The sequence below is a fragment of the Syngnathus scovelli genome, chromosome 15, assembly GCF_024217435.2.
Source record: "Syngnathus scovelli strain Florida chromosome 15, RoL_Ssco_1.2, whole genome shotgun sequence".
Classification (NCBI taxonomy): Eukaryota; Metazoa; Chordata; class Actinopteri; order Syngnathiformes; family Syngnathidae; genus Syngnathus; species Syngnathus scovelli.
Window position 1 is genome coordinate 5,353,759 of NC_090861.1, and position 13,500 is coordinate 5,367,258.

The window sequence follows — 13,500 nt, forward strand, 5'->3', positions numbered from 1 at the left end:
CATGTTTTGTGAGATAACTATTTAATGTATTTATTTATTTATTGACATTGATTTATTTATGTATTTATTTATTTATTGGACTATTTGTTATTTGAAGTTATTGAACCTGTTTTTAGCCGCAAAGCTAGTCGAATCACACTTCGGCTGTTGTGAAAATGGACTGTTTGCATCCATGTTGCTTAGGTGGAAGACTTCCACATAAGCTGTCTGGCTGAAGATGCACTCTTCTATGTTTAAAGATTGTTCAATTGAACCCCCGTCATTATTTCATGGAGTGGTTCAATACATGACTAATGGTCTCCTTCCAAAGTCTACATTCCATTGTATCCCACATTTTACCCATTTAGACAGTTACATCCTCAAAATAGAATTTTCATGCTTTGGTGCAAAGTCCAGACCTCAACTCCATTTTAAAACCTGTTCAGCACCTGAGAAGTTGAAACATAGTCCACATTTTCATCATTTGTCATCCGTGGCAAAGTGTCCCAATACTTTTGCCTACAAAGCGTAAAAGCCAAGTTGAGAAGAGACTTAGTCAGGATCTGCCCTAACTGGTCCATGTTCATCACAGAAGTAAATCGAGTCATTTACATAAGCAAATCGAGTCAGGCTCCACCACAAAGTCTTCCTCCCACTTTTTCATATCTTATGTCATCAACAGTTTGCTCCCATTCCATGTAAAACCCCGAATAAAAAAAAAAAAGCCCGTCCTTAATTTATTCCGAATATAACACTGCCCCTTTTCATCCGCCTTCTTTGTAGTGTACAACTTCATATTCCTGACAATAAATTGAAACAAATGGGCGACACAAATCCTGTTTGTTGTCTCCTTTCAGCAGATAAGGAGGGAGGGAGGGTTAACAGTGCAGCGGTCAGCTGTCATTTGGGGAGGGCCTTCCTGCTGGATTCCATTGCAGTGCTCCCCTCTGCCACAAATAGATGTTCTGGTAACTTCCACCAATGTGTAGAGGGGAGTGGAAAGAGGAGGGCTGTCGTATAAATACCAGGTCGCCAAACATTGTCAGCAGGGAGGCCAAAGTGCACCGACCATAACAGAAGCAGCTCTTCTCGGTTCATCATGGCAGAGAGACGCATTCCTTTCACTCTAGTCCGCAGCCCAAGCTGGGACCCCTTCCGCGACTGGCACAGCCGCATCTTCGACCAGACCTTCGCCATGCCCACCCCGATGGAAGACTTGGTTTCCTACCCCAGCACCCACTGGCCGGGCTACATGCGGCCCGCCGCCCTGATGACCCCCGAGATGATGTACCCCGGCGCCATGATGGCCCAGCAGGCTCGCGCTCTGTCCCGCCAGATGAGCACGGGTATGTCGGAGATCAAGCAGACCCAAGACAACTGGAAAGTCTCTCTGGACGTCAACCACTTCTCACCTGAAGAGCTGGTGATCAAGACCAAGGATGGAGTGGTGGAGATTACTGGTAAGATCTCACTTGTATTCTTGTTTGTCCCTTGCATTGGTTTTCATTAGATTGTGCAGGACCAGCCCCCCAAATCCATGCTTCTCCTAACAGCTTAACTGTTCTAGAAAGTTCTAGTTACATAACGCCTTGGAACAATGTAATGCTGTTTTCCAGCGTACTCGTGGGTGTGGACTTTTCACTGAGACAAAAAATGTGTAGGGGTGGATGACTTCCTTATCTCTGACTTCACACTTTTTAACACAATGCTCTTGGATGAAGGTTTAAAAGAACACTTGGATCTGGTCCAGGTTTTGACATCTGACACACTCCACATAGTCGGCCGGGGCACCGAATATAAACAAAGCCGCAATGGAATTTGCAGCCTTCTGTTCACTTATGTCAAAAGAAAACAAAGACCATCTGCTTCAATTTTAACCATGCTGAAAGGTGATCGGTGACTTTGACAAGACTTAAGTCGGTCCTTTTTAGGATACGTGTCCATGAGAGCCAATCACAGTGCATCATCTGCCTGTTGCCACAACAAACACTCAAGCACATTGATCGAATGTTAATCGTTAGAGTCATTTTCAATTGTGTGGAGTTGACCTGAAGGGAACACCTGACCTGAAATGATGTCACTTGAGAGAGCTGAATCCATCCCAGTTGACTGCAGAGGAGCGTCACCAACCCAAATGCAGGGCTGCCCAACATTCTTGGAGATTCCAGTCCAGTCAGTGGGGTTCTTGAAGTGGAACACACAGATACTATGCGGACTATAAATACAGAAACATGAAGAGAATGCAGCATTGGTGGGAGATGACCTCATGATCTCACATTACGTCACAAGTGGAGCATTCATGCATATTTGCAGGAAAACATCATTTGCAGTGTCAATCAGAATGTATTATTATTATCATTAATCATCTTCTTCTTGTTTGATCCATAGGCAAACACGAGGAGCGAAAAGATGAACATGGTTTTGTATCTAGATGTTTCACCAGGAAATATACGTAAGTAGTTCTTTTTTTAAACCTAAAAAATAGGAAGGTTTTTAATTGCTATGGCAAAGAGGGTTTGATTATAGGAATGAAGTGTTATTTTTTGAAAATGAAAAAAAATATCCCTCCATGATCAAAAATTGTTTTTGCTTTGGTTTTGCTGCCATCTAGAGGCCACACTGTCAACTAAACAGAAGGCACCAACGTTTTTTTTTTCTTTCTTTTTTCAAATTGACAATTTACTTTAGAACGTTTTATAGTGTAAAATTAACAGTAATAATAATTTAAAAAATATTCATCTTTAATTATTAATGGCTAGTTTACTCATCATATATTTTCCTATGACCAAAGAAAAAGGCAGTGCTCAAGAGCTATTTGGAATTTTAAATATTCACAAATATATTTTACAACAGCATTTAACTGTCATTTAAACAAGTGAATTTTTCAATATTTTTCTCAGGAGTATTTGAAGCTTATTGTTGGGAGGAGCAGTCAATAACCTCATGTCAGTTTTTCTCTTTTCTTATAATACACTACGCCTTAATAATGATTTTTTTTTTTTTTTTCTGGCAGCCTCCCTTCCAGCGCCAACGTAGAAAAGGTCACCTCCTCGCTGTCTCCCGATGGCGTGTTGACCGTGGAGGCCCCACTAGCCAAGCTGGCCATCGGGGCCGCAGAGACCTCAATACCCGTCACTGTGGACACCAAAAGTGGCGTGGTGAAGAAATGAGACTCGCTCGCTTGTGTCTAAACAAAATAATTTCAATGGCAACATCTGGACTCATTGAGCTAAGCCACGGCGAGAGCACCTTTTACTGCATGTGTGTGTTTTCTGCTGTACTTGTTCTCCTGTAGCTCACATACTTTGTTCTCCTTTCCTTATTTCTGCTGAGCACCTCTCCTCTCCTCTCCTCTCCTCTCACGCAAGCTGTTATATATCAAGTCTCTCGAGAGCATGCTCTTCAAAAACACCCAAAAGCAGAACAATGCCCGTTACAAGTCTGCAAATAGGCTGCTTTCATCCTCAGTTGATTTCAAAATGTCAACAGAGAATAAAGACAAAATTACATACACGGTGTCTCTCTTTTGGGCTATTTTATTTCTACCATGAGCTCATTTTCTAAAAATAAAATCCCTGATATTTCTCATTTTTCATGCACACGTCGTACAACTTCCTTCTTGTCCATTCTGTGGCACCATGTGTGCGTTCTTCTTCGCACATATGTTGCTTACACACGTTCATGTGTCAGGTCGTCATGGAAACAGAGCGCTGACGTCGTCAAAGAGCTGCAGGCCGTCACGAAACACATTCAAATGGTGGAGTGAAAAGCCTGGAAGAGAAGCCGGGGGGCTGATTAAAGGACACTGGAGAACATTTTGGATGGACACTTTGGAATCAGACATTTTTCTTAAGTATCAGTAATCTGCCACTTTAATATAAAACACATTCAAATATTTACGTAATTTTTCTCACTCCCATAATGCCTGAAGATGTCATCATCTCTTCAAACCTTCCCGTGCATAAAACACACGAATGAAGCAATGTTCAGATGACTCATTGTGAAGAGTATGGAGGTCATCCAGTGCAGTGGTCTGTCAGAGGCGGATCAAATGAAAGATGTATCAGCACAACTGGTGATGGAGTGTCCCGCCACGCCCGCCGCGGCGTCGTACGTCCTCTTCCTTCTGTGTTCATATTGCGTGCCAGTCCACTAATGCACATGCTAACCCCACTCTTGACTCGGAAGCTGCAGGCCAGCGCTATTTATAGAGCGCTCTGCTATGCACTCAGCCTCCAGCATGTTGTATAGTTACACAGGGCAGATAACACATGATTCATGGCCTCTGAGTCTCCACTTTTATTTTCTTTAGGCTTTCAGAGTCTAACCTATTCATTCTCCAGAATTAGAATGGGCACCACCCATCTTCTCAACCACAATCCACACTAATGAATATTACTTTTGATCGCTGAATCGCTCATAAAATCGGTCAGAATAACAAACGTAAGACTCCTCCGGTAACATCGGAACCACAAAATATATATAATTGATTGCAGTGTGAAATTTTAACAAGACAAGAAATAGGTTTGAGGAGTAACAATCCAGCGCTCTTGTGGTGAACTGGTCGGCTGTCTCCAAAGCACTTAGCATTTCAACATTTCCTCTGAGTCACTTCTCCCTTCCACTTAAATTCAGGCATAAATGATTCATATGGCTTCCCATCAAACCAGCACCTCTCAACCAACCAGGGAAATGCTTCTTCACATGAAGAAGCAATGACCTGTTTCTTCTTCTCCTTCCTCGTGACCATTGCATGTTCCTTTCCTGTATTTGCTATTGTGACAGTATTGAGAAATATCTAGGATTTCTCTGTTGTCCGGAGGGAAATAATGCTGCTGACACCTGGTGGTGGATCATTTGCACTCTACTAGAGTCATCAATTTCCTGCTTTGATTTAAACTGTTTTATATTTGTATACTTGAAAGCATTGAGTTGGATTTTTTATTTTTGCAACAAGTCATACTAGCACAAAATGTCATCTTCTCCAAAATAAACACCATTCAAGAATGGGCAAGTCTCATTTTGTTTAGGAAGAAATCTGGATTGGCTAATAGAATTTACCTTGAAGGGCAAAGGTCGTCCAATGGAAGGCCCAGTCTTGATTAGCTTCCAACCAGGAAGCTTTGAGCAGCTGTTTTCAAATTGTCTGGTGGAAGAAGTGGAGAACATTTCTTTGTCTTGTTTTTTTTTTTTTTTTTCCAGGTCATTCATTGCAGTAATGGATAAATATGGCTTCTGTTGTTTTATTTTCTCATCATTGTTATTGTTATTATTTTATTGCTCACCTCTGTGGAATATGAAAAGAAAGATTGATTTCCTCCACTTTCAAGGTAAGAACAGCCATTACTTTTTTAGTTTTAGTTTTAGTCTTGGGGCTCATTGGAAAGGCGAGAATGCATAACATTTTCTTTTCCTTTTAATGTTTAACTTTGCATTTCTAAACGCGATGGACACATCAAAACGGCATGCTGTTTCTAAATTTCGATTGACAAATTGGACTCTGATATTCCCTGAGATTGCAATCAATATGCCAATTGAAGGATGAGATGATTGAATTGGTTTACTATTATTGCAGATTAAATATTGTATGGGTAAAATTAGAATGGAGCATATGTTTACTTTAATATGAGTTTTTAAATAGTCAGCCTTGATGGAGTCTTCCAGTTTTTAATATTCACTTCACTTTAATATGCAATACATTTTTATTAATTTTGTATTAAATAAATATATAAATGGCTCATGCAAGGATATATTATTGGTAGATCGCTTGAAAATATCTTGCATATCTTAATATTTATTTTAGTTCATTTCCTGTGAGAGTTTTTAGTGTAGTTGTGCTTTGTGATGCATTTAATGACGCCACCTTTTTTTTGTCCTTACCAAGAAGTGCATGTGACCATAGTAATGTCTGTAACAGATCAATTTATTGGTAACAATTACTGATTTGGTATAGCGTACTTCAGCAAATGGAGTAAAGAAAAGACATTTGAAAATCAAATCTAGCTAACAATTGCCATAAAAAGAAATAAATAGAAAATCATCTGAAATAAGGTCTAATATTTTCCCATATCCTATGAATACATAACATCTACAATATAAGTTAATCAATTGAAGCTACTCTATAAATACATCACCAGCATGCACAATACTGTAATATGGAGAATACTGGAGCAGTTCTCATCTTACACCCAAGAAACAAAATACTGTCATAGGCAAAAGAAACTGCAGATAGTGAAGTGAGGTGAATTCACAAAGCCCAAAGGGAGCCTTCTGCTAACAACCGTGGCTTCAGCTGCTCTCGTGCTTCCACAAGCCATTTCAGACGAGTAAGGCTGGAACCGTTTCTTGCAATCTACTTTTTTTTTGCTATGTGACTTCTGTGAATATAATCGCCGGCTCCAAACAGGAGCCCGTTGAGGTTATTATAGTGACCACAATACTGACACTAAGGATTAGGTGTCCAAAAACAGTTAATTTATTCAATAAAGCACATCATCAGCACATGATAGGGACAAGCTGCACTAAGTTTACTTGATGAACTTCTATTTAGTTACAGTATGACTGTGTGGCTTAGCTGGACACACACACCTGACACAAAGCAAAACAAAAGAACACTTTTTTTTTTTCTCTTCTCCATGTTATGCTCAATAACGGAGACAACCTGCTTTTCACTCGACGACCGTAGTGTGCTGCAACTAAAGATGTCACGTCAATACGCACGTATGTGGACAGACACCCCGAGAAGAAGCCGCCGCCGCATTTGTCAGCAGTATGCAAGCAAGGCCGTGACATTCAAGGTTACTGAAATTTTCCCTGTTTCGCGTCAAACTCAATTTCGGAATACTTCTGCCTTCCCTCGCTCGATGCAATTGAGACACCTCCGCTTCATTTGCACAATGACGCCCGCCGTCTCCGGCAGCCGTCTGGACGCTGGCTGGCGCCAAAGACGCGCCGCTTTCTCAATGGCGTTCTAGCAAATGCTGCAGAGGCTACCAAGAAGGAGAATTTTTTTTTTTTTTTCTTTTTTTAAATAACTGTAGTTTATACCTCAAGCTAAGATCTTCTTTTCTCCTACTCGTTTCACTTTTAGTTTGTGGAAAAATAAAGAGCAGCGGCAGCCGCGTTAGTACCATTGGCTGCCATTGGATGTTCCACCTCTTCCCCCCCCACCCGCCGTTTAGCTTTAATTTCTAACTTTTTCAGTATTATTTTATTTTTGTCATTTGTGAGCGCGACTGTTGTGGTGTTTTTGGCAGAACGAGGTTGCAGGCTTCTTAGTTGTTGCCCTCGCCGCCCTCGTCGTCCTGCTGGTCGCTTGTCCACAGCGTCAAGTTGTCTCGTAGCAGCTGCATGATGAGAGTGGAGTCTTTGTAGGAGTCCTCGTTGAGGGTGTCCAGCTCGGCGATGGCGTCGTCGAAGGCGGTCTTGGCCAGGTGGCACGCTTGCTCCGGGGCGTTCTGGATCTCGTAGTAGAAGACGGAGTAGTTGAGAGCCAAGCCCAGGCGGATGGGGTGAGTGGGCTGCATGTGCTCCTTGCTGATCTCGTGGGCCTCGTTGTAGGACTTCTCGGAGGATTCCACCACGGCGGCTCGCTTCTCGCCGGTGGCCACCTCGGCCAGGTAGCGGTAGTAGTCGCCCTTCATCTTCAGGTAGAACACCTTGCTCTCGTGCTGCGTCTCGTTGCAGTTCTTGATCAGGAAGTTGTCGAGGAGGTTGAGCACATCCTGGCAGACCGTCTCCAGCTCCTTCTCGATTTTTTCCCGGTAGGCCCGCACCATCTCGATCTTCTTCTCGTTACCGTCGGCGGACGTCTTCTGCTCGATGCTAGAAATGACGCGCCAGGACGAGCGCCTGGCGCCGACCACGTTCTTGTAGGCCACGGAGAGAAGGTTCCTCTCTTCGTTGGAAAGTGCTTCGTTCAGTTCTGTGACCTGACAGACAAAATGAGTTGGATGAGTTGAGCAGGAGCAAATTGAGTATTTTTTATTTATTTTGTTTTTTCAAATGCTCTTTCAAGCCAGCGGAAGCCACGCCTTCCGTTTCACTGACATCATCGTCCGTGATGAATGCTGATTGGCTGTCGTCATCGTTCTCCGCTTGTTTTGTGCTCTTTTGACGGATGGGCCCGTCCGTGTCTGTCTAAGGGATTTAATCCTTTATAGCCTACTGGGACCTCGCCACAGAGGAGTCTTTAGACCTTTTCAGAGTGTAAAGCCTTTCTTTTTTCACCACCAAATTCTGTTCCATTAGCAAAGCGGGAAAGGGGAGGGGGGTGAACTTTGCTCTTTAGGTCTATACTCGAAACAATGTCGCCCAAAACAACTTGGTGCTTTTACTGGTATTGCGTTAATGGAAAAGCAAATGTTTGTGACTTCAGAGATGACAAGTGGGGTTTTCTTTTTGTCATATTCTGTCAATGTCAAGCCATGAGCCTTCACATTTGTCCATCTGATTCTCTTCTTTTGTCTGCTGGCTGAGCTGTGCTTTGCAGTGACGGTACCTGTAACCGAGCGAAAGTAGGAGGAAAAGGTAATCTGATGCTACGAGCGCCTGTTTCCATAGCAACTGCAAAATCTTATCCCTGATCTAATCTCTAGTGGAAAGGATGCTGACATGGCTGTTGGTGTGGACAAAGCTGCAGCGGGCAGCCGTGTGGGTGGGAATCCCTGCAAATCAACCAATTTCAGATTTCTTGTCATATTGGCTTTTTCGGGGTTCAGATGCTAAAGCTCGAGAAACCTAAAAGTCAAAATGTGGTGGAGAACAACCGACTTGGCTAGAATCAATGTATATAAAGATTGTATGTTCCTAAAGAACAAAATTTGGATTGCATTAGTACTCAAATAATTCATATAGTTTTTTCTTAATGATTTATTTCAATACCAACACGTGCGTTAGCATATCAAAAACCATTTTGGTTCCGTTCCTTTTTAGTTAAACATTAACTTGGAGAGGCAGGTTTATCCAGTAATAAGTCAACTATTGTTCACTTTGGCATTGCGTTACATAAAACTCAAGATAGACCTAAACCACAGGTGTCAAACTCAAGGCCCGGGGGCCAGATACGGCCCGCCACATCATTTTATGCGGCCCGCGAAGAGAAATTGTGCATCAAATTCGTGTGTCATTACTAGAATTGCAAATTGTCTTCACTTTTAATATCTTTTTTTTAATATTTGACCAGTTTTTACTCGTCTGATTTGAAAACGAGTTATTTGTCCATTTGTTTTGTGGCTTTTACTGTATATAATATGAGGTCATAATGGCCCTCCGAAAGAAGCTATGACTACAATGCGGCCCGCAAAAAAAATTAGTTTGACACCCCTGAGTCCTAAACTCTTAAATATTTTATAAATCCGTGCCAAAACTGATGACTCTGTTTTTAATAGTACCATTTTTATCTCTCAACGCAATATGGCGTTCCTTTGTGCAGAGCCTTATCAATAATCCGAATGACCTCTGTACTGCAAGAATATAAAGGCAGGAAAACAATAAAGTGCCATCAATTGCATAATGAGCTGACTTCCGAGCAGAGAGGAAAGTCACCCAACCCCCCCATCGCTCATTGTGGAAGCACATCAACATCATACTGCCCTTAAATTACAAATCACAGAAATACGGAAAGAATGAGCCGGCGCTGAAGCCACGAGCTTTAGAAAAAACAACATGGCGAGGGTGAGCAGGAAGCCACGCTGCCGCTATGACAATAGCGCTCTGTCTGTCTACCCATAATGCTCATCAATTGTGCCTGCTCTCGCCCTTACACACCCGAATCTCCAAACAACCAAGGATAATCGATAACTTCCTTTTTGACACCTCTCTTTGGTCATTAATGTATACGGGAAACACTGACCAGCGTTTCACGTTTCATTTATTGAGGTTTTGATTCACACAGCAAAGGCGTGGAAAGGTCTTCCAACTCTGCCATTTCTGTCTTCTTACTCTGTGGCCTTCCTTGCTCATTTGCTCCAAGTCTGGAGGCTCTTCTAAGCTGATGTGACAAGCCCCCCTGCTGACCCTCTTTTCAAGCAGCAGAGCACAAAGGCGCAGCGGACTACCTGACGTCACTGGCGGCGTGAATAGGGATTGTTGCTTTAGCCACAAAGAGCGAAGAAGAGGGGAGGGGCGGAGCACACCAGAGTTGGGATGCTGCTCAAGTGTCACTTTGTTGCCATGTACAACCCTAGGATAGTTGTTGGGCAGATCAAATATTTTAAATGTGTGTAGGGAAGGAGAGGAAGTCTCGGTCAAGAGGATCACAAACACTTGCATACAAGGTTGGATTATTACTTTATATGAGTCACGACTTTAAAGAAATGAGATTAGTGCGGAAATCGGTGTACTGCTTGCAGTCTGAAGAAAGAGGGAGATGTGGGAGGGGAAAAAAAAGAGATGAGATTCAAACCCAGAACCTCTGACTATGAGGGAATTACTTCTGGATATGTTCATTATGCATCAGCAAATTTTCATTTGAGATGGCTTTTTGTGTTTTTGATTCCAAAAACGTCTTGTGTTTTACAGATATTCATTTTTGACCTAGAAAAGCTTGCACAATATGGAGTATGTAAATCTCTAATTGAAATTTCATTGATCGGTGTATTTTTTTTTAGCTCATTTGTGGCTTAAAATTTTCCATCGTTGCTTTATTTCAAGTTCTCTTCACTCCGTTTGTGTAAAAATGTGCTAAATCAAGATATGAATGCTGCCATTGATTCCTTGTGGACTTTTTAATTTCTGTTGGACTTTGTTTGCTTTAAGGGCGTGCCGGGTGAATTTATTGTTTCTTTATCATCCCTCGTGTGTTTGCATTTTGCAACTGTTCAATTTCAAGACCGTTTATGATCTTAGTACCAAATTGAGCTATCAGGAGTGCAGCCAAAAAAAGGGTCTGCATGGGGTCTTTGTCCCTACACCACTGAACCTCAATAGAAGTTCAATTGCATGCATGAAAGAATACGTAATTAGTGCAATCATCTGAAAACACATAGCGGTAAACTTGTGCCGTCTTCTTCGAGGAAATTGTGTTCTGTTCTGTAATTGTCGCTAAAACACAGCCAATGTCATTAGACAAGTAGCCAACAGAAGAACATAGTTTGCGGCTCTTGTCCTTGAATCCCAAAGTTGACCAGCCTCAGTTTTTGTTTTGAGTAAAGGCGGTTGCCATGTCCACAGCGGCAAGGGATTCCCCACTTTAAATGATGGGTGAGGCTGCAGAGTGCAGACACACCCCTTCCTTCTGCCCATGCAGTGCTGCAGAGAAGACACTGGCACTGGCACACCGACCGCTTTCACTCTGACTCTGCATAAATGGGACGGGGTGGAGCCACAGTCCTTGGAACATTATGAACAATTACCATAGCAACACCTGACATGCTGAAGATAGCCTTTTTTTTTTTTCTCTCTTCCATATATTAAGTTCTTGTACTAGCAGGGTTGCTGTAGGATTTAAAAAATAATAAATATAAATAAATATATTCACGGGAATAATAAAAATGCCAATCTGCATTTATCTACAAGACTTTGTTCAAAATTCTTGTATTGAATGTAAGTACAGTAGCTACAGTAGTCGCCCAGACAATATGCTGCTCGTGAAATGGTGCACTACGGGTGAGCCTGTGCTGCATCTTGCCAGATGCTGCGGCACGCCTCTGTGCGGACCTACTGAATGGCTGCAGGGCCGAGAAAGGCCGAAGGTGCACGAATATGCGGTTGCCGAATCCGCCAAATCGATGATTAATGCAGTTGCGCTTTTCGTCATGCGACAGTTCGACCGTTTTTGCTGCAATATGACAATTAAGAGAGCTGGAGGTGGGGAGGGAGGGAGGGGGTGCTGCGCGTCCAGCGGTCCACCAACACCCACGTCTACAAAAAAAAAGGGGCGCTTATCTTGCGCGCATCTGCGCCAGAATCGATTGCGATCAACCTTGAGCCAAAATTGCGCTTCGTAATGCGTCAAACCCGCACCCGTCGTGAAAAAGCGCTAAATCCTATTTAATCGATACACGTAGACGCGATTCTTTGACGCGGTATTGGTAATCGGCGCACCAGCACCTCTAACGATATTCAATGAGGTGTCATTGTAAAACATTAAATTAGACGTCGAATCATGTTGTCACTATTGGGTGGTGATGGTTTGAAAGTGTGCGGGGGGGAGGGGGGGGGTGCTGCCTACACGACCACGCACGCACACAGACCGTAAAAAGGGAGCCTGGCAGAAAGGCACCGCCCCAAGATCAAGCGGTCCGCATTCTCACGACCACAGACCGCTACCAGAACTATTAATACTCCAAATGAATGACTGAACCCCAAATGAGCCAAATCGTAACGCGGTGTTCTCCCCTTCTAGCATTATGACAAGACTAGAATCCGAACAGGGTCTTCATGGGCCTTGCAAGCCCCCCTTATCCAAATAACATTATCCAAATCGTAATTTTTCCGCATGCTCACGTTTTTATTAAATTATTATTAAAATTGCGTTTTTTAATTCTAACCTTCATCCACTAATTGTGTGTGGGTTATTCCGTTATGTCTGATCATGACAAGACACCTTGCGCTCTTGCCCAGCCAGGCAGGATCTTTCATGGGCGTGCTTTTGCTCCAATGCGCATGCACATGTATGCGTACGGGGAAAATGAATGACATATCAAGCAAAGGAAAAAAAAAGTAAAGGTCAATTCCGAGAAGGGCTACTTACCGACTTCATGGCAGCTGCCATATCGTCATATCGCTCAGCTTGCTCGGCCAGCCTGGCCTTCTGCACCAGTTGCTCGCGGTCCACCATGTTGGATGTTGAGCTTGCTGTCGTTATATGGAACGTATTTCTATAGCTTACAAATGTGTCGCTGTGTGAGTGTGTCTTTTTTTTTTCTTTTAAATGGAGACTGTAACGTTATGCGCTCCTCACGTCGCAGCTGCTGCCTGCCGTCTGACTGTGTGGGCCTTGCGGACGGGACACCCCTCCCACTCGGAGCACTTTCTACGGACTTGTCACCGCCCACCTGGGCGTGTCCTCGTGTCGTGATGTAACGGGCCTGGCATGGCAACCCCCCCCCCCCCCCCCCCCCCTCTCTCCCCCTCCCCTCCGCGCTACGTTACAACTAGTACAAGGTAACGAGAGCATTCCATGGTCAACCATCAAGAAGATAGTACAGGGTGTATTTAAAAATAAGATTTATTTTGTCCAACTTCTTTTTATTGTTTTTGCAATACATGCATATCTGAGATTTAAAAAAAAAAAAAAAAAGTATAATTTAATTTTCAAAGGAGGGAGCGATACACTATATTCACAAGCCGGTTATTTCTGCGTGCTTATACTTGCTCTTAGCATTGTTGTTATTCTTCTTTGCCCTTTTACATTCTTCCATGTGGTACATTCGCTGTCATTTATAGTTTTAGAGAGAAATACCGAATTTGAAAACTAGGGCGGATACAAAAACCTTTCTTCTCCTACTGAATTGTAAAGTGCTTAATAGACATTGGACGTTACCATTCCGAGGTGTCATTTTATTTTATCGTATATTG

The 13,500-nt window shown here is 42.8% G+C and overlaps 2 protein-coding genes across 2 annotated transcripts; one reads left to right on the top strand and one right to left on the bottom strand.

Moving 5' to 3' along the window:
- Positions 1-951: 951 nt before the first annotated feature.
- On the top strand, positions 952-3,492 carry hspb1 (heat shock protein, alpha-crystallin-related, 1). Its single transcript, XM_049743086.2, has 3 exons — positions 952-1,439; positions 2,368-2,431; positions 2,993-3,492. Exons 1-3 carry the CDS (start codon positions 1,079-1,081, stop codon positions 3,147-3,149), a joined length of 582 nt encoding a protein of 193 aa, XP_049599043.1. The 5' UTR covers positions 952-1,078; the 3' UTR covers positions 3,150-3,492.
- A 2,389-nt stretch (positions 3,493-5,881) lies between these two features.
- ywhag1 (3-monooxygenase/tryptophan 5-monooxygenase activation protein, gamma polypeptide 1) lies at positions 5,882-12,932 on the bottom strand. Its single transcript, XM_049743085.1, has 2 exons — positions 12,674-12,932; positions 5,882-7,910 (listed from the first exon to the last, which is right to left on the bottom strand). The coding sequence occupies exons 1-2, from the start codon at positions 12,758-12,760 to the stop codon at positions 7,254-7,256; spliced, it is 744 nt and encodes a 247-aa protein (XP_049599042.1). The 5' UTR covers positions 12,761-12,932; the 3' UTR covers positions 5,882-7,253.
- Positions 12,933-13,500: the final 568 nt, after the last annotated feature.